The sequence below is a fragment of the Struthio camelus genome, chromosome 21, assembly GCF_040807025.1.
Source record: "Struthio camelus isolate bStrCam1 chromosome 21, bStrCam1.hap1, whole genome shotgun sequence".
NCBI lineage: Eukaryota > Metazoa > Chordata > Aves > Struthioniformes > Struthionidae > Struthio > Struthio camelus.
In genome coordinates this window covers 6,491,316-6,511,258 of record NC_090962.1, presented here as the reverse complement: position 1 = coordinate 6,511,258, position 19,943 = coordinate 6,491,316, and the positions used below count along the sequence as shown (strand labels likewise).

The 19,943-nt window shown below is 41.2% G+C and overlaps 1 protein-coding gene across 7 annotated transcripts in view; it reads left to right on the top strand.

Moving 5' to 3' along the window:
* MTOR (mechanistic target of rapamycin kinase) overlaps positions 1 to 19,943 on the top strand; it is a 70,242-nt gene that overhangs the window by 47,443 nt on the left and 2,856 nt on the right. For all 7 annotated transcript variants that reach the window (XM_068915763.1, XM_068915760.1, XM_068915765.1 and 4 more), the window contains 20 exons: positions 1,774 to 1,899; positions 2,918 to 3,049; positions 5,964 to 6,079; positions 7,387 to 7,504; positions 8,267 to 8,473; positions 9,047 to 9,147; positions 9,438 to 9,534; positions 10,163 to 10,261; positions 10,845 to 10,967; positions 11,619 to 11,801; positions 12,504 to 12,638; positions 12,947 to 13,121; positions 13,355 to 13,490; positions 14,273 to 14,420; positions 15,136 to 15,258; positions 15,848 to 15,930; positions 17,454 to 17,526; positions 18,062 to 18,136; positions 18,686 to 18,821; positions 19,240 to 19,305. In XM_068915763.1, coding sequence (XP_068771864.1) covers positions 1,774 to 1,899; positions 2,918 to 3,049; positions 5,964 to 6,079; positions 7,387 to 7,504; positions 8,267 to 8,473; positions 9,047 to 9,147; positions 9,438 to 9,534; positions 10,163 to 10,261; positions 10,845 to 10,967; positions 11,619 to 11,801; positions 12,504 to 12,638; positions 12,947 to 13,121; positions 13,355 to 13,490; positions 14,273 to 14,420; positions 15,136 to 15,258; positions 15,848 to 15,930; positions 17,454 to 17,526; positions 18,062 to 18,136; positions 18,686 to 18,821; positions 19,240 to 19,305 — 2,452 coding nt within the window. The remainder of the gene's footprint in view (positions 1 to 1,773; positions 1,900 to 2,917; positions 3,050 to 5,963; positions 6,080 to 7,386; positions 7,505 to 8,266; positions 8,474 to 9,046; positions 9,148 to 9,437; positions 9,535 to 10,162; positions 10,262 to 10,844; positions 10,968 to 11,618; positions 11,802 to 12,503; positions 12,639 to 12,946; positions 13,122 to 13,354; positions 13,491 to 14,272; positions 14,421 to 15,135; positions 15,259 to 15,847; positions 15,931 to 17,453; positions 17,527 to 18,061; positions 18,137 to 18,685; positions 18,822 to 19,239; positions 19,306 to 19,943) is intronic.

Genomic DNA, 19,943 nt, shown 5'->3' with positions numbered 1-19,943 from the left:
ATGGAGATGCAAGTAACATCTCCAAGGCTGCTTCTCTGTGTTGGATATCACCTGAAAATGCTGGCTTGGATAAGGCTAGTTTCAACTAGTTAACTGACTGGCTGCATTTTAAAGACAATTGAATTCTCTCATAATGCTGGAAAGCTGGAAGCAGAATTCATGTACTTGTAAAAGACTGTCCTGTTCCTTTTTGGCCTGGTACAAGAGTATTTCCCACCGATTATCCTTGTCCTCTTTTTAATGCCCTTTAGCGAAACTGTTTCTCTTGTATTTAAAGAGAAGTTTCCGCCGTTCTTACCCTGAACGGCACAAACCCAAAGCACCTGTAAATTTGACTTTAAATCAGTCAAATATTTTGAGATGATTTCCTTCCAGGAAGGATCCCTTCACTGAAAGTGAATGTCATTATATGAAGAAGTACTTACAGGACCACTGTTTAAAGAGGTGTTCTTTGCAAGGCACACCCCCCCCCCCCCAAAAAAAAAAAAAAAGAGGAGAGGGTGAAATGTTCAAATTATGCTGAATTTTGATATGCTGCTGGGAGGAAGAATCCCTCTCCGTGCAATGTTTTTCCCTGTCACTGCTGTATGTGCCTCCTTAAGAAAGGTGATTGCTGCTGTATATTTTTCAACTGTTTGGGAAACTGTGACAAAGGTTTTAGTCTCACAACTGCATTCCTGTCTGGAAAAGCTCAGGAGCATTCCACTGGGGTGGGGAGACAGAGTGACAGGAAGCGTAATGTCTGAATACAGCTGTTTATGGTCCTGAAAGCAGTACATACAGTTCTTGCACATTTTATAGCTTCTTTTTAATCATTATAGAATGCCTGTTGGATGAACATGTTGAATGTTTGTTTCAGTGTCAGAGAAGAAACTTCGCCTAACTACCCTGCCCTCAATTTTGTGAAGGGAAAAAAAAAGGGGGGGGAAAAAATAGAAAAGAAATAGATGGTTTGGTGTTAAGATGCTTGTTGCCATTGGGCAGTCCTCTGTTTACTTCCAAACTAAATCATCTAAGCCATTTTTGGATGATACTTACTTCAGAGCATCACTGTTACCCTGAAAGACTTTGTCGTTGCAACAAGCACCCTGCGTCTGGATGTGTCCACCCCATCCACGGTTCTAGTTCTTCCTAGCGTCCTTGAACCATCCAAGTGCAGACTCAAATCCTGCTCTGACTGACTGTGTTGCTGTGGCTCTCCCTTCAGGCAGACAATAACCAAACAGTGCTTGCACAAGCAGCTTTGCAGCTGGGACTGCAGTTTCTGGCAGAATGTCGGTCCAGTTATGCCAGCTTCTGTAATGGCAACATGCAAAGAGAAGAAGGGCAATAACAAGATAATCTGTTTGGTTTTTGTGCCATTTCCATACTGAGACTTGTCACAGTTTAAACCAGAAATAGACTTTAAAAGTGGGTTCGGAAGGGTTATGAAACTCTTGACTGGCCTTGGAATTGCATGCATAGCTTCCCTGATTTTGGATGAGTTTCTTCTTTAGAAGCTTTTCTCCTTTTTCCATTAGAGGATATCATTAGACTGGGAGCGCTGAGCTAGCTTCTCATGCAGTCTTGGTTGTGGAGTGTAAGGGTCAGGGGCTTTTTCCACGCACAGCACTGCGGAGGAAATAGCCACCTAGTTATTTATGTCAACCTGCTGTGAATTTTGGGTACTGAAGTCTCTCTATCTTGGAAAAGTCCCTTCAGATTCTGAATTAAAGGCTGTGGGGAGTATATTGAAGATGAAACACTGAAGTTTTTGCTGCTTTTTTCTCACAGGGTTGTCAACGGATTGTGGAAGACTGGCAAAGAATACTGATGGTCCGATCTCTTGTTGTGAATCCTCATGAGGACATGAGAACTTGGCTCAAGTATGCCAGCTTGTGTGGGAAGAGTGGGAGACTGGTAAGCATTGTCAGCCTCTACCCTCTACAGCAGGTTTATAGATAACTGACTTTGTCATGCCACTTTAACCATAAGCTTTTCCAGTTTTCTTGCCCGAATGGGATAGGTTTTCCTCTGAAGAGGAGACTGGTCAGAAGTTACTGAAACTGTAACCACCGTAGAGTTAAGTGCCTGCAGCCAAACGTTATTTCTGTTTGGTTAGTATTACACCTGAGAGGGACGTGGAGCCAATTTTGTGTTGCATGCTATGCGTGAAAGTTCTCATGTGGCACTGCTTTTATCAGAGACAACTATTATCAATAATTGCCACGTTTTGTCAATGTAGAGTGTTACGTTAGTATCATGAAACCTTACAATCCTATTTGAACATTCACCACAACGTTTATTACGAAAAAATACTTGAATCAGACTTCCCACTCTTTATTGGCAATGAATTTATTGGAAGTGAGAATATAATACTCAGAACAAGGAGACGTAAGAATACCACATGGCAGACCATACATGTCCAGAAGGTGGTGATGAGGCTGCTGTTTGAGAGCTCTCCTGATTTTCAGAATAGATCGTGGCAGAAGTAGTTGACTTCTTACATCCTTGCTCCCTTATGAATTGAAATGAGTTTATCAAGCTCATTTTTCTTTCCCAAATCAGGCATTATGCAGCTGTTTCTTGGAGGCAAGTGTTGCTAATCATGTCACTGACCATATCTCGTCTTGGTGACGGTGAAACAGTGGTTTCTGGCTCAAAACTCTTCAGGAGACTGGGACTCTTACAGATGCTTCTCTTGACATAGAACAGCTCCTAGCCATATGCAGGCCCTGCTGTGTGCCACTTGTAATATCTATGCCTCTTTGGCAACCGTGCCTTATTTTACTGCCCCCAGATATGGCCTGTCTATGTCTGTGTTTTCTGCAGAGGGTCAGAGGTGTGTTTAAGTGGCAGGCAGATCAGGGATGAATCTGAAACAGAGGTAAGAATGAACTTGTTCTAACCGGCTTTTTCTCTTGGCCACTTTCTCCAGGCTTTGGCCCATAAGACGCTTGTCCTGCTCTTGGGAGTAGATCCATCTCGACAACTGGATCACCCACTGCCAACAGTACATCCCCAAGTGACCTATGCGTACATGAAACACATGTGGAAAAGCGCTCGTAAGGTACAAAAGAACGGATGGCCTCCTATGTTTTCATTGCTTTGGTTTTATGCAGTGTCATATGTTAACTCTCCATAGTCCCCACAGAACAAAGTCAAGGCTGAAGGTTTTATTTTTATTCACCTAAAAAAGGAGTAACCAGTCCCTTTCCTTATTGTTACTGAGAAGAGAAGCTTTTGAAGTTTTATTTTAAAACTCTGCAGTAACCCCAATTTTATTCCCTGCATGGGAAGTTTATCTGTGCTAAAACAGCATTAGGTACCCAAGGGATGCAGCCAAATTAATGGTCAGTAGTAGCTCTATTTTCCTCACCAAGGTTTTACTGTGTAGACTTGTTACTTGATCTTTCCTCCAGTGTGCTGATGATTACCAGGTCTCCCCGCTGTCCCTATGGTCAGGATTATACATTGAAAGAGGGAAGGAAATTCTCTTTTCTCCTCAATTTTAGAAAAATATCCTGAACAGTTTGTACTTAGCTGCTGAGCAGAACTGGCTTTTATTAAGAATATGACTGAAAACTTCTAGCTGAAAGACAGCTGAAAAGTACATAGGGTTTTGTCAGGGGAACAATTTGGCTCCAAAGAGCCTAGGGTGAATGTTTTTGACATTGCAACACAGGGAGAATTTACATACTCAAATCCAATAATCTCCAGACTGGATAACTTATCTTTTTTTTAATATATATTAAAGCCTCCATTTATTCTCATATTCTGCCACATCTTTTTTATTTTTCCTGCCTTTGGGATTGCCAGCACTGGAGCAGAGCCATTGCTATGGGATCATTGCCATGACCTAACTATTCTTTATTTGAATTTGAAAAACAGAAGGAGCTGCTGATGAGGCCCTATTCTGTTGGCTTTGTAAAACAGAGTGTGATGATCCCTTACTTTCTTCAGTAAGTGACCCAAGGAGTGTATGGATTTCCTGTGCTTGCCTCCCTGAGTGAAAGGAGACTTTCCTGTCTTCAAACTGTGATAAAGAAGCTGATAAGGTTCAGGAAACGGAGCGGTTGTAGAAAGCAGAATGAAAGAAGGCTTGAAGAGTAAGAGAAGGAAGAGAGAAAGAGAATGTATCTAAAATAAACTGTTGCAAGAAGGCAGGAAATAAATATGATTAGCAAAGGAGCAAAGATGAGAAGGAGACAGATGTGATTAGTATCACCTCCTCTTGCTCCTTGAACGATTTACTGTTTTACTGGGCTACATAAGCTCTTTGGACAGAGGCTTTTTCTCCTTCTTTCTAATGTATTACAGCTGTGTGTGTGCTTACAGTGCTGAAGGAGAAGTACTTTACTCAAAGTAGCAATAATCTTAGACCTGCACACAAGTCTTACCACTGTCTCTGAGCGCTTTTCTGCTGGGAGGGCTGACTCCATGATTCAGGCCTTTGTAAGCGCTTAGAAACTAAATGCTTGTTTTTGAAATTCAAGTTAAAGCTGCAACTCTGTGGTAGAAAAAGCTATGTTAGGGTACAATGGAGTCTGCAGTCTGGAGTGAGACTTACATGTTCATAGCAAACATGGGATGTTTCTGTAGGGAACTCTCCTGTGTTGGTACCAGAACTACTACGTGGTAGGAGGTATCCTTATGTCCTCTTTTGAGTTCCCTAAGGAATATTCACCTATTTCTAGTGATGTATGTAGATGAGAGTTTTATATAACTGAGCGTGTTCACTTGATTGATCTAGGTTACTAGGTGTGGAATGCCCTCGTTAATGTTAGAGTGATTGTTTCCTTTCTTTTGCCCTGGGCTGGGCTAAAAACCTTTTTCCTGATGGCTGACTCCATGCTGACCTTTGAACTGGACAGATGAGTCATTCCACTTCAAGTGATTCTTGTCTCTCTCTCTGAAGAGGCTCGTTCCTCTATACGGAGCAGAAGTAAATTGGACTCCTAGTAGCACATTGTGCAGTTTCTGACCTGAGACGACCTTGCAGTTTGCAAGAGCTTTACTCTAATTGTTTCCAGTGAAGCATACACACTTTTGCTAAATCTTTAACTGGAGCTTTTCTTACCCCTTAATTCTTTTCAGTGAATTTCAAAGAGTCTTCTCCCAGAATTTGGTAGGGTAAATTGCTTTAGCGCTGCTGCCTGTGTAATCTGCTGGCAAAGGAGCAATGTACAGTTGTACTTCTTAAACAATTTCAGGAGAAATCTAGATTTTCATTTGTTGAAACACCTCCGAGTTTACACCCTGTGGTGTGCGTTGTAAACCTAGACAAAGCTCAGGAGCTGGGAGGGAAGCTCAGGGCGCTGTGAATTTTCACTTAAACGTTTTGAGAAAATACTGGTTTTCTCAAGCCGTAGCTTATTACAGACAAGCTTCTAGGGGTCTGTGATCCTGTTTGTTATGGTACTGACTTGGTCAGGTACAGTTTGTAAACTATGAACGTTTGTTAAATTGTTGGGATTGCTGGACTGCCTTCAATGTATATGCTCGGTTACAAGTCAAATGAGACATCTCTATTTGATTACGAGAGTCTCACTTAGAGAACGTGCCATTACTGCTCACACAGTTGTTGAAGGTTTCTCCTCATATAATTTACCCTGTTGTTTTGCCAGAGCTGGGCTCTTGTGTATCAGAGCACAATGTTAGCTTGTGTTATGGTTGGTCATGTTTTTGACTGCGTGAATGACGTGAAGCTGAACCTAGCATCAGAAGGATGCAGTTATTAATTCCTGAGCGTAGCAATTCAGTGTGCAGATTTATAAGATGTTAAGAATCTCTAACCTCTTTTCGGTGCTACAGACCAGGACTATAAACTGATTCTAGAGGGATGTAAATGTTTCAAAAGCTTCGAAAGAAAAGAAAACTATAGCTTTTACTTTCTGTGAAAATTTATTTCCACATTGTCTTCCTCTCCTGTGAGGTTGCTTTTAACCCCTATGGTTCTGATCCTTGTCGTCATCCAATTACAGATCGATGCGTTCCAGCACATGCAGCACTTTGTGCAGACAATGCAGCAGCAGGCACAGCACGCTATTGCGACTGAGGACCAGCAGCACAAGCAGGAACTCCACAAGCTCATGGCACGGTCAGCGCTTGGTCCTTGGAGACCCTTTACCTTTATGGAGACACTGATGTCTTTCCTGAGGTTTCAGGGTCTGTGCAGATGAGGCATGTCAGACAAAACCTCCATTTTGAGAGGAGCAGAATATTTCTTGTTTAGTTGGTAGAGACCAGTTTAGTATTACATCCTTATCTATTTATGATTTCAGTAAATGTTATTGTGGCAAATCATTGTAAACAAGCTCGTATTTGTCACTGGCAACTAGTTGTATTTTTCCTGCTCTGTGGCTCATTGGCAGAAGGCAGAGCTCCCAGCATGACTATTTCTTTGGTTTTCAGGGGATCCTCTCAGTAGGCAAGGAGCATTTCTGTTTGCCTGGCACGTCTGTACTTGGCAGCCGGTGCCCTCAGCATAACAGCCGTGCCTTGGGCAATGGGTACCCAGCATGTGATAGTCTCTTAAAATATTGTTGCATTAAAAATACATCTAATAATCTCCATTTTCCTCCACATATCTAGGAGTGCCTTATTGATTCTGTCGTTTCCCATTTAAATAAGAAATTGCATAGTGTTTATTGCTGAAGGGAACTTTTAAAGAGAGCCATGCATCTCGTTCTCTTTTATGAGACTGGGAACCTGATAACAGCTATCGTTTTGCTTTTTTTCATAGTGACTATCTTGGAAGGCAGGTTAGTGATGAGTTATGCACAAAATTTTTTTTGCACAAGGCTTATTGGAAACTGCAAAATATAGAAAGGACAGATGTGCAACTGTGGTATTTAAAGCCTGCTGAAGGAGCGAAGTATTAAGCTTTGCACATCCCTTCGCAGCCCCACCCTGCTGCAGTGAAAATACTTTTTCTTTCTTCAGGGAGTGGATGACTTAATGGGATTCTGGCGTGGCCCGAGAGCAGTTCTGCTGTGTTTCCACTGGCTGGTTGTCACAGTGTATTCTCTCCAGGCTAGTTCATGTGGTGATAAGTGTAGCTAGCCAGCACATACGCTGTGTGCATTTTATCAGTCAAGTCTTTTTATATTCCTGTCAACTACTTAAATTTGTTTTATAACGGCTATAAATGAGGAGCAAAGTTTGATCCCTATCTCACCCTCTAAGAATGAAAACATTAGCTAGCTAGTTTGCTTCGCGCTTAAAAATGCAATGTGGGTGTTTGGAGCCTACCTATTGAAGCTACCACGTAAGCTGCCTGTCTGCAGAAGAGGCTTACCGAAAGTGTCTTTCAGGCTTTGGATAAGAAGTCTACCTCTTAATCCAGAAGTCCTCCTTTTCATCCTACGTTCTGTCTGAGAGTCAATAATCCTTTTGCTTAACCAGGTGTTTCCTGAAACTGGGTGAGTGGCAGCTGAATCTCCAAGGCATCAATGAGAGCACTATCCCCAAAGTTTTGCAGTACTACAGTGCAGCAACAGAACACGATCGCAACTGGTACAAGGTCAGTAAGGACAAGAATCAAGGCACAGTTGCAGGGAGATCAGTAATCTGACCACACCTCATAATACAAGAAAGGAAGTTGTTGATAGAAAGATGCCCTATAACTCTCTGCCTTGTTACTGTGAGTAGGGTTAGAAACCGAGAAGGCAGCCCCTAGCAACCATGAGACTGTTGTTTAGAATTTCATCTGACTGGATAGACTAGTTGCTAGTCTTACTGTTGGAACTTTCTCTCCTGTCAGTTAACAGTGAAGGAGGAAGGGTAATCTAAATGAAAATATTTTAACCTAGTCTTGCTTCATACACTGAAGTAGGAGGACAAACTGTCCAAAGAGCCTTTGACTTAAGGGTTCTAAAATAATATTTGATGCTAGATCTTCTCTGGGGTAACCTTCGCCCTCATCTTGTCCCCTAAAGCCTCCCCTAGTTCTAAAATATTCTTCTTCTTTATAAACTTTGAAAAAATAAGGACTATGGGAATGGAATGTGACATAAATTTTGCTACAGAGCTCCTTTGATGCCACAATATCCAACATGGAGCTGTTGGCCAAGTACTTGCTCTGATGTTATTCAAAGTAATAAGGAAATTAAAACTACAATTGGTAGAGAAAGCAAAGCACTGTGTTGTTTGCAGGGCGTTACTTACTACCGTTGTCCATGGACTTGGAAAGCTTGGGGCTACATCTCTAGTCAAGAGAAAGTAGAGGCTGCAGAAAGGATTCATCTTTCCTCTGATTTTTGTTGAAGTTCTCTTCTTTTGGCAGGCCTGGCACGCGTGGGCAGTGATGAACTTTGAAGCTGTGCTTCACTACAAACATCAGAACCAGGCCAGAGATGAGAAGAAAAAGCTACGTCATGCCAGCGGAGCCAGCATCACCAGCGCCAACACAGAGGGCAGCAACAGTGAGAGTGAGGCAGAAAGCACAGAGAACAGCCCCATCCCATCTCCAGTGCAGAAGAAAGTCATTGAGGTACAATTCTTCCCTGATTAGGCTGAGAGATTGGTACTTATTGCTCAGACACAGGAAAAGGTACGGTGGGGAAAAAGCTACTGTGTGTGTTTGGTTTTTGGAAGCTGTCCGTCTATATATATGCCCACAGCTTACAGCAAAGGTTAGAAAGTTCAGGTTAACTCAGTCTTAAGAGGACTAAATTAATGAAGATGACCATAGGTTAGCTGAGAACTAAGAGCAAAGTCACAGACAGTTATCATGGGTGATATGCACTGCATGATAGAAGACTCTCTCAGGAATCTGTCTTTTACTTACCAGCTGTGGGAGGATTGTAGTTTTTAGTCTTCCTTGCTGTCCCTATTTCTGGCCAATTTTAGTAAGACTTCTGACTATATTCCCCGCCAGGCTGAGCGATATATGTGTCGTAAAACAAAATATCAAGTCTTGTAAGGAGCACGAGCAGAAGTCAGTAGTACTGTGAATTAGGTCTATGTTTCTGCATAGTTCTCCCTCCTCCCCCTTGCCTAGTTTAGTATTCACGTGGATGGATAGTGTTGTGTAGAGCTAACGCAGCAATTTTCATTCCGAAAGGATTTATCCAAGACCCTCTTGATGTACACAGTCCCTGCTGTCCAGGGTTTCTTCCGATCCATATCCCTGTCTCGAGGAAACAACCTACAAGACACTCTAAGGTATATATTACAGCACACAGTAAATAAAATCCAGCTGATAGGGGAGTGTGCTTTAAGTGCATGCTTTAAAATTCGGTATAACCCCCTTCTGCTTTTTTTTTTTTTTTTTTTTCCTGTTTCATGGCTAAACTGAGTGACTCCTAAATATTCAGTCCAAGGTAGTTTATGTTCCTACATGCTTATCCTGTTTCTTGGTTCTTGGAAGAAGAGTCTGTTGTAAATGGATCTGAAGATATTTGACTGGAATGTTTTATTTCATTCCTGATGAATGTGTGTTTTTGTTTTTTCAGGGTCCTTACTTTGTGGTTTGACTATGGTCACTGGCCTGATGTGAACGAGGCTTTGGTTGAAGGAGTCAAGGCAATCCAGATAGATACTTGGCTGCAGGTAAGGAACGCAAAAGGCTAGGACAGCTCCCAGTTCTATAGGGAGCTTGGGAATCTGTGACTGTAATGTCTGTAATGGTCCTTTGCCAAATAATCCTCTGTAGGTGAGTGATGAGAGCAGTATGTTAGGAGTACAACTTATAACTTATTTAACAAGCATCTTGAACAGAGACAGGAGTAGTATTCTTGCATGCGTTTCTGTATTTATATGCAACTACTGCACATAAATGAGAAAGAGTAAAGATTTTAAAATTAGAGGTGACATATATTCAGTGGCAAGCAAGTATAAAACATCTCTGAGCTGCTCTAATGTAATTCAGACTGAGTCTATTTGGAGATTACTTAGCAGAATGAGTTTTGTAAAAATGCCTTGATTACTTACTTGAGCATGAATATACGGAGCATCCTGTAGTAGTTTTGCACGTTATATTTGTCCTCCTGCCCACCTGGTCTGTGTTTCTGACACAGTTTAGAACTTTGCTGTGTTATCCTCTGACTAGTTCAAAAATGAGTTACGGGTCTCCCTATGTCCTTCAGAGACCGTGAGGCCTCTGGCAGAGGGCAGAACAGCTTGTGAGTTGCAAGCATGAGATGACTGCAGTATTTATTTTTTGTATCCTTCCTATTAGGTTATCCCTCAGCTCATTGCAAGAATTGACACCCCTCGACCTTTAGTAGGACGTCTCATTCACCAGCTCCTCACAGATATTGGACGGTACCATCCCCAGGTAAGCTTTGGCTTGGAGGAGGATTTTCCGTCAACTCGTAAACAATTAAGGTGTTTCCTTTATGCTCTGTTTCGCCTGCCATACTTGTCTACAGTGAAAGTCACAGCAGGGGGAGATGGGGACCGTTTTTGCTTCTCCTTCCTTCATCTCAGCCCTGTTCACAGGAAAGGTGGACAGGAGGGACAGATGAGCCATGCAGTTTTCTACTAGGAAGCTGGATAGTGAAAATCACCTTTTTAAATCTAACTTCATTCAGTGACTATTAAGAGGCAGCGACTCTCCACAGATATTTTATCTGAATTTCTTCCCACGGTGGGGAAAATCACAATAGGCTAGAGAGAATTTCCTGTTCTTCCCGTTTGACACGAGCTTTTAAAGTCGTTACATCCACTCGGCAAATCAAAATCTAGTGAGCTTTTCAGATTGTAGCAGTTTGAATAGCGAATTCCTATCAGCTCTTTCAAGAAGCAGGCCTTCTTTCTCTTGACCTGCCCTAAGACTACCATTTATTGTTTTGCTAGTCTTTCAGTTTATGTAGCTCTCCTGCGTGGTTTTAAAATGTTATTGGTTGATGTCACTATAGGCTTTGATTTATCCTTTGACTGTGGCCTCTAAATCCACGACGACTGCACGTCACAATGCTGCAAATAAGATCTTGAAAAACATGTGTGAGCACAGTAACACTCTGGTGCAGCAGGCAATGATGGTGAGTGCTTTATCTACCATAAGGTATATTGCGTTTCAAGAATGGATATATCACCAGTATATTAAGTTTGTGGTTTTCATAAACACCCCTCCCTCACTAAACTAGAAATGACTGTTCAGTGTTAATTTTGTTCAAGTACGATTAATTATTTTGTATTCTTGTATTGGGGAGATATTATAGTACTAGAGTATATAATTTCAAGAAAATCCGTTATATAAAAAGGACCGTAACAGTCACTCGTTCTTGTGTGTCCTCTGAATAAAATTAGAGAAGGAATACATGAAGGAACGTTATTCCACAAAGAAATTTTTGCTTAATGAGAAGTGGAAACAAATCTTACTGTGCCTAACATGGAAAAAGTAATTAAATTGCTAAAGATTTTATGAATGAATGAAAAGTGATGTCTTCAGACCAAGTTACACAAATATATTTACTATTTCAAAGGCAACAAATAGCGTGAGAAAAGTCTGGTCAGCTTTTTGCAGAAAAATGTGTAATGCAATTGGGGAAGTTTTTGTGGCTCCCTCTAGCGGTCAGCAAGAAATATTTCATAATCCTTGGAGAAGAAGGTAATTTTGCATTTTTACGTCAGTGTATGTAGTCATAGCATTTTTCTTCTGGTAGCTAATCCTTTTCCCTATGTGGAAACAGGTGAGTGAAGAGCTAATCCGTGTAGCCATCCTATGGCACGAGATGTGGCATGAAGGGTTGGAAGAAGCATCTCGTCTATACTTTGGAGAAAGGAACGTGAAGGGAATGTTTGAGGTGCTGGAACCACTTCATGCAATGATGGAGCGCGGGCCTCAGACTTTAAAAGAGACGTCCTTCAATCAGGTATCAGGAAAAGGCTGCGAGCATTATCTTCTCTTTGCCCTCAAAAGCAGGCAGGACAGCCACCTTTCCCAGATGTGTTCCAAGGACCTTTTCAATCCAACAAAAAGAGTGAGGCTCTTGGAACTAATTATGTTAGCTGCGGATTTTATTACTGATCTTTATCTTTGGATTTCTATTTTTTTTTTTTTTTTGTGACTGCAGCACTATGTGGGCATTAATAGTATGGATAGCTCTGGAGTCTTATGTCGGCTGGGTGACATATGGGGCCTGGAAAACATACAACTGCTTTGCAGTTAATCCTTTTAACTGAAGACCACTTTGCGTCATAGCAGCCACAGCACAGATAGTAGAGATGACCTTTCTCAAGGCAGCAAAATGAATTCATTTGAGCTTGAGTCTCCTATTAAAGGGTGATACTATGCTTTCTGCTGCCTCCTGTCGTGAAGCCCCTTTGTGAGTAACATTGCCTAATAAACTCAGTACAGGTCTTAGAGCCAGAAATTCCTGGACTCTTAATTCAGAGGTGCTATAAAAATGTGGGATCAAATATTTATAATGTAATTTTAACACAGACCATGATGCTCTATGTAGGTATGAAGCGGTCTGCACCTGTTCCACTGTAGTCTATAGAAACACTTGCGGATTTTGTTGTTGCTTGTTTGTTTGTTTTCTTTCTTTTTCCCCCTCTCACTTCTTCCCTAGGCCTATGGCAGAGATCTAATGGAAGCTCAGGAATGGTGCAGGAAGTACATGAAATCAGGAAATGTGAAAGACCTGACCCAGGCTTGGGATCTCTATTACCACGTGTTCAGGCGTATCTCAAAGCAACTGCCTCAGGTGAGGGGAGAGGTGCAGTTCTGTTGTGGGTCTTTACAGTGTAAGCTGTCAATACCAGTTTTTGTTTGATTTTTCTGCTTATTCGAGATATCTACGTTTGGTATTCTGGAAATACCTGCATAGGATTTGTTCAGAAGCTGCATAAGCTGCAAAGTTGCGGCTTATGCAGCACTTCCCGCAAGCAACTGAAGTATTGATGGCTGACTGTGGACTGTTTTAGGCCCCTTCTACAGTATGAACCTCTTCAGATGTTTCAGTGAGATTTAACTGAAATGCTGGGGGGGTTGTATTTCTTTTGTTGTTGGTAGCTCACGTCTTTGGAACTACAGTACGTATCACCAAAACTCTTAATGTGCCGAGACCTGGAACTGGCAGTGCCAGGCACGTATGATCCCAACCAGCCCATCATCCGCATTCAGTCCATTGCACCCTCACTGCAGGTTATCACCTCCAAGCAGCGGCCCAGGAAATTAACATTAATGGGTAAGAGATACCAGTTTTCACTTTGCTATTCTAGTATTTAAACAGTTGTTGTGTTTCATTCAAACTGCATATTTATTAGGTAAAACTTCTCCGACGTTTCTTTTCCGACAAGGCATTTTCAGGTAGCCTGGTTAGTCTGACTGCTGTGCTTTCCGGTTCTTGGGTGCCCATGTATTTACTTTTCACTAGTTGTTCAGCAGGTGTAAACTTTCCTCCTATAAATTCTTTCGCAGGAAGCAATGGGCATGAGTTTGTATTCCTTCTGAAAGGTCACGAGGACCTTCGTCAAGATGAAAGAGTGATGCAGCTTTTTGGATTGGTTAATACGCTGCTAGCAAATGACCCAACTTCTCTTCGTAAAAACCTCAGGTGCGTGGGACTGATTTAACCGCTGAACCTGCTTGTGCAAAAGTGACGTCCTACGTAGGTGCGGTTTCCAAGTAACCCTCGGCACAACCAGCTGGTTTGTGAGGGATTGGATCTTGGCACTAAGGTCATTTTAAAAACAAACAAAAAAATGGCATTCATAAAAGTCAAATTTGAGTGAAATGTATCCTGAAGAGGTTGTTTGTTTTCTTTAGTTCAGGTCTCGTTTAGTGCCTAGTCATAGTCTTTCAGATAACCTCTGTACTGGCCTAGGAGCCTGAGAGCAGACGTATTAACAGTCTTCCTGGCTTACTAGGCCCTAGCAACTGCTGCACTCATGTTATACCATAGACTATAATCCTCCTTTCGGGAAGTGCAAATCTTGTGAAATTGTGACTTCTTGTCCAGGACTTCTTATTACAGCCACTAAATAGTCGTTTGATGAGTAGTCGGTGTACACTGTGTTTCAAGCATGAACACATCAAATATCTTGTGCAAATTATAGATCTAATTGGTGTGAGTGACCTAACGGGCATCTTCTAAAAGTGGTCCTTCAGTGAACACCGCATAAGCTTCGACAATATGTCCTTAGAGTATCTGCATCTGACGGCAGTCTATGCAGATGGATGTTCCTGTTCTATTTGAAGAAAAGAAAAACAGGGCAAGTACTGAAAAGACGATTTGGATCAGAGGCAGGTTTTCATGGTGGTAGTTTTAAGCCTTTTGAAATGTAATAATTCATAACATACAACACTTTGAGCTCTGATTCTCCATTTTTCTTGTAGCATCCAGAGATATGCTGTTATTCCACTGTCTACAAATTCAGGCTTGATTGGTTGGGTCCCCCACTGTGACACACTGCACGCACTCATCCGAGACTACAGAGAGAAGAAGAAGATCCTGCTCAATATTGAACATCGCATCATGCTGAGGGTAAAGGGCAAAGCTCGCAAATTTTCTGGAACAGTCTTTTAGGACTCCAGTGCTTACTGAAGAATAGCGGTGCACAGGCTCCTCCTCCTTTACCTGTTTTCTGGTTGTTATTGGTACCAGTTGTAAATACAAGAATATCAGATGAAAATTCTAAAATACTACAAAAGGGTAAAATTGGCCATAAGTTTATTTGTCTCTCCTTTCCTGTTTTAGCAGTGGCCCCAGGTTGCTACCATCTGGTAACTAAAATGTGTTTGGAGTTTGGCGTGAATGTGGTGCACCTCACACAAGGTGCCGTGCTGCTGGCATTTACAAACATTGTGTCTAAGCGGCAAGGCCAAAAATTGGACAGACTGGAGAAACTGAACATCACTAGAAAAGTTGGAATTGCCTGCCAATAAGCAAAGGGTGTGCCAACCCAGAAGGATGTATTTGGAAACTATCTTCAAAACATATTTAGCTCAGCAGTATTTTAATTACATATGGCTATGAAATATTCTGTGCATGTTGAATCATTTGCTATCACGTTTCAAATGAATTCTTCACTGCTGACTAGTCATCTTGATGCATGTGTTGGGAACATACTAGTCTGTCTGCAAATAATAATTTCATACCGACTTGATCTTTAAATTATTTGTGACTACCATGCTTCTCACATTATAACCAGGGATCATAGGAGGATTTTTAGCTGCTGAGTTTCACTTCTCAATTATAGATGGCTCCAGATTATGACCACCTGACTTTGATGCAGAAGGTAGAAGTATTTGAACATGCTGTCAATAACACAGCTGGTGATGACCTTGCCAAACTACTGTGGTTGAAAAGTCCAAGCTCAGAGGTGAGTTCAGCACATGTAAAGGCTTATGTTTGGCAATCAGCATAACATGCAACTGCCCTCTCTGCAGAATGTGGGAGAGGTGGGTGAATTGCACATCTTAAACTCCAAATTAATCCCTGAAGCACGTGTATCCACCAAGGGGCATTTTAGAGCGCAGTCACACTGGCTGCCAGAGTCCGGTCCACAGCACAAGATTATTGTGCATGGGGAGACATAAACAGGAGCCTGAAATATGTTTGCGACTATGGGTGTGCTGGGCTATTGATATCAGTCAACATAATACAGTGGAAGGAAGAGTGCATCTGAAATCGCTCCCCTTTAATGGCTTAACGCATCTAATTTTAGGGTTGTTTGAACCCCCTCAGGCTATGGCATTATTGACCTAAGTATATAATAGTTTGGCTTCATGCAAAACCCAACTGGTTATTGTATAAATTAAAATATAAACTGAAGCATGAAACGTCTATCTAGCTTTGTTGCAGGTACCCTTCTGAAGTTTTGGGAATTGTTCTTAAGAAACAGAAATAGGTTAAGCAAGCCAACTCCTTGCCACCCTCTTTACTTTTTTCTATTTTGTCTCTGCTTGTAGGTGTGGTTTGACAGAAGAACTAATTACACTCGCTCACTAGCTGTGATGTCAATGGTTGGGTACATTTTGGGCCTTGGGGATAGGTAAGTGGAATTGCGGGAATTTCTTTTAAACGCTAGCAGAGACTGTGTATACCTATCAATTTAATCCCTGGCTCTGTTCTTATGCTAACAGCTTCTATCGTGGATGTAGCTGAGTTGTAATGATAGCATCTTCCAGGACCTAACCGTGCCACCATGATATTCGGCAGTGCGGGAATGAGGTGTAGGATTTGCGTATCTTGAGTACAAATAAGTTTCTTCCGTTTTGGGAGGAATATACACAAAATTAGGTCAAGAGCCACAAGTTTGAATTCAGGCCTTTCTCCCACTCACAGAATGGGAAATTGTTCTCCATCCTTTCTGTGAAACGGAAGTAGTGTTGACTCTTGCAGCCAGTCTGTAGGCTTCTGTGTGCTTCTGACTCTTGCAGCCAGTCTGTAGGTTTCTGTGTGCTTCATGCTTATGAGATTGCAGTTTTTCGCAGTGTCTGTCAGGACTGTACACGTATCTCCCGCTTCTTGGAGGAGGAAAAAATCACTGTTATCAAGCAGCACTTCTTATCCTCTGAAGTAGCAAAAAGAAATCCAGCAAGTATTGAGGGTCAGGTGTCTCTTGGTTCTTCCTCCTAATGGGCTGAATAATACTGTTTTCCACACATTTTTGCCTGATGGATATTTATTCTGTGAGGCAGGAACAACTAGTGCTATGTTTGTTGACAGCAATTGTCACAGATGCATGAAATCCCCAAGCGTAGCGCCTAAAGACCTCTCTAGATGTATAACTGAAAACAAATGGAAGTTAACATGGGTTTTGAATACTGCTTAACACGAAGCCTTTTCTAATCTGCTATGCAGACATGTTCTGGAGGGAAGTAGGCATCATAAATGAGATTGGGTGAATAATGAAAAAAAAAAAAGATAAAATGAGTAAGCTATTTGATCTTACTATGTGGTTTACTGTAAAAAGGGGACATCATAATTTCCAAAATACTTTTGAAGACCTCTCAAATGTTTTTGTAATAGCAGCTTTTTATTCCTGACTTTAAAGGTTTTTATATCGCAAGTATAAACCTTTGAAAGTTGGATTAAATCAGAATTGGACCAAGGCAGCATGAATAACAGCATCTTGGTTTCTCCTAGTCTAGATTGGTTCTCTTCTGTTCTGGTAATAATCCAATTTGCATTACTTTATCTGTAGCATAATTCACTCTTTTTCTCTACTGAAAAAATGTTTTAAAAGTAAAAGAAGTAGAAACATTTATCCTAACTGAAAAAGAAATGTTCAAATCCAAGGCATGTACTGATGGCTCTGGTCCAATTAATTGTCTGTCTTCCAAGGCGAGATCATCTCTGGTAATCCTGAGAGGTAATTACAAAGATAATGTGATAGATGCACTGTCAGGAAGCTGTTCTGTTCATCTGGAGATTGAAGATCTCAGACAGGCATGCTGCCACTGGTTGTTCTCGTTCGTGAAGATAAATATCAGTTCAGACTAGAGCTGTGATTCAATTTACGTTTTTCTAATGATCTGTCACTCTGGCTTTTCTCCTACTCCTTCATCAAAGACACCCTTCCAATCTGATGTTGGACAGATTGAGTGGAAAGATCCTACATATCGACTTTGGGGACTGTTTTGAGGTAAATTTTTGTATTTGGAAGTATATTTCTGCAATATTTCACATCATCTGGTGCAACAGAAATTAATCTACAAGCCAGGGCAAGCTGACCTTGGAGTGTGATCCTGAGCAAGCCTTTTGGCTCTCTTTTGGGCTTCACTTTGCCCACAGGCAAAAGAAATTAATATGTACTTTATCTCGGGTGGGGGGGGGGAAGGGGTGTCATGCGGATTATCTAACTACTCTGGGGCAAGCAAAGAAGTGCTAACATCACTTTTCCAATACAATTTCTTCGAGCAATCTAAGCTGCTGATAGCAGCCTGTGTTACATGACACTAGCAGCATGAGCATACAATTGAGTTTTCCTTGTGTAATCAAGTCAGTTATCCAGCTTCTCCTAAAAACTGCTGGAAACTGAGGAACGTTAATCTAGGACATATTACATATTTCATATTTGTAATTACAACCTTTAAGGTCGTAGCAAAGAAAACCACAGTGCTTATTAACTCTTAAATAATAAGTTAGCTATTAATAATTGTCCACCGTTGTGTGTGTAGGTTGCAATGACAAGAGAGAAGTTCCCGGAGAAGATTCCGTTTCGGTTAACAAGGATGCTGACAAATGCTATGGAGGTTAAGTATCCCCTCTCTGATACGAAGAGAATTGTTCCCTGGGAAAATGGCACTGATTTCTCCCTTTTTCCTGTACTTTCTTGTTGTGGTTGGATCTCTCCGAGACTCCTGCAAGAAGCAGAGGTCTTAATATTTCAGCTTCATTTTCTGTAAGTTAAAATATCTGCTGCCATCTTTACAGTACGTTACTGTGGAAAGCAACTTCTCACTGATGCAAAAAACCAAAAATTTTTCCAATTTTCTCGGGTCTTCCATAGTTTCCTCATTTCAAATAGCTCTTTGTGTCAACCAAACACCACGAATAGCGTGGTACTTTACAGTGATCAATTCGATGTCACATGCACGTTACTCAAATCAGTACATCAATAAATCAGAAGGAAGGAGCCTCTTAAATTGTATGAACCTCTATCTTGTTCTCGTAATGAATAGAGTCCAGTGGAAGCGGGTTCCAGTTCAAAGCACAAGCCTTTTCCTGCTCCCTGAATGTTAGGGTTGGAGTTGCAAAGTGAAAGAAGCAGCGTGATTGATTCACTTCTTTCTCTTCTGAAGGTGACGGGCCTAGATGGCAATTACAGAATCACCTGTCACACTGTGATGGAAGTCCTGCGCGAACATAAGGACAGTGTCATGGCTGTGCTAGAAGCCTTTGTATACGATCCCTTATTGAACTGGAGGCTGATGGACAGTAAGTCATTCGGATGAAACAACGATAGCAGGAGAGTCATCAGTCAGATTAAAATAGATTCATGTAAGAAATCCAAAGGCCTGAAATCGAATGTCTGTTGAAGGTCAGTCCATTTAAACGGTAGATTTGCAAGCAATGATTGTGCACACACCCAGTTTTAGGAATCATAATGTGAAGTTACCACAGTGGTTAAAACCCTTTTGCCCTTAAATACAGACATTGAACTGAAGCGACAAATCACATCATGTGGATTGCTTTAGTATTAGCTGTCGTCTTGAGATGAAAAGCTATTTTCAGGTAAAATACAATTTGGAAAAAGAAAAAGATGATCAAGCCTGTATTGTTTGTGGATAGACAAATTTACTGTGAAATACTGAGCCTCCAGTTCAAACTTTTCAACTCTCTTATTTTCTTGCAGCAAATACAAAAGGCAATAAGCGCTCACGAACGAGAACAGACTCCTACTCAGCTAGTCAGTCAGTAGGTGAGTATAAAAGATGATGCATTTCATGAATGTTTGCGTTTTTTTTAACAGTGCATAAAACTGGTAGAAGTATTTTCAGTTCTTTTTCTCCTCAAAAGTAGAGAGAGAAGCAGCTTATTGTTACTTGGTTTTAAGAGTGTGTATAACTGAGTAAAATAAATAGTGTTGAGTTCAGTACTTCAGCTCAAAAAGCAAATGCTGCTTTACAGTTAGACTAACACCCTTCCAGAGCGCGCGCAAACTGGTGTAATCCACAGAATAATTTGGTGTGTGCTAGTTATTTACTGAGCTACTAAATATTAGTATGCAAAACCTGGTGAGTTGTCATCTGAATGAATGTTAAGAGCATTACATTGAATCTTAACAGCTGTTTGCTATTGGACTGAAGAACAGTGAGAGTTCAGTAAATAGACATACTTACTTGACTGCTATTGTAGGTTAACTGTGCGTCTTTTCAAAATATCTTTCAATTACGCTTTTACACAAAACATTCCTGAAGGTTGGATCGGGCCTTTCAGTGTGTTAGCACAAAAAAAAGTTTACTCCCATAGTACAGTTCCATTAGTGATAAAGATATGCGGTATACTTTGTGACGGTTGAATATGCTTTTCAAAGGAGCAGATGAACAGCTCTGTTAA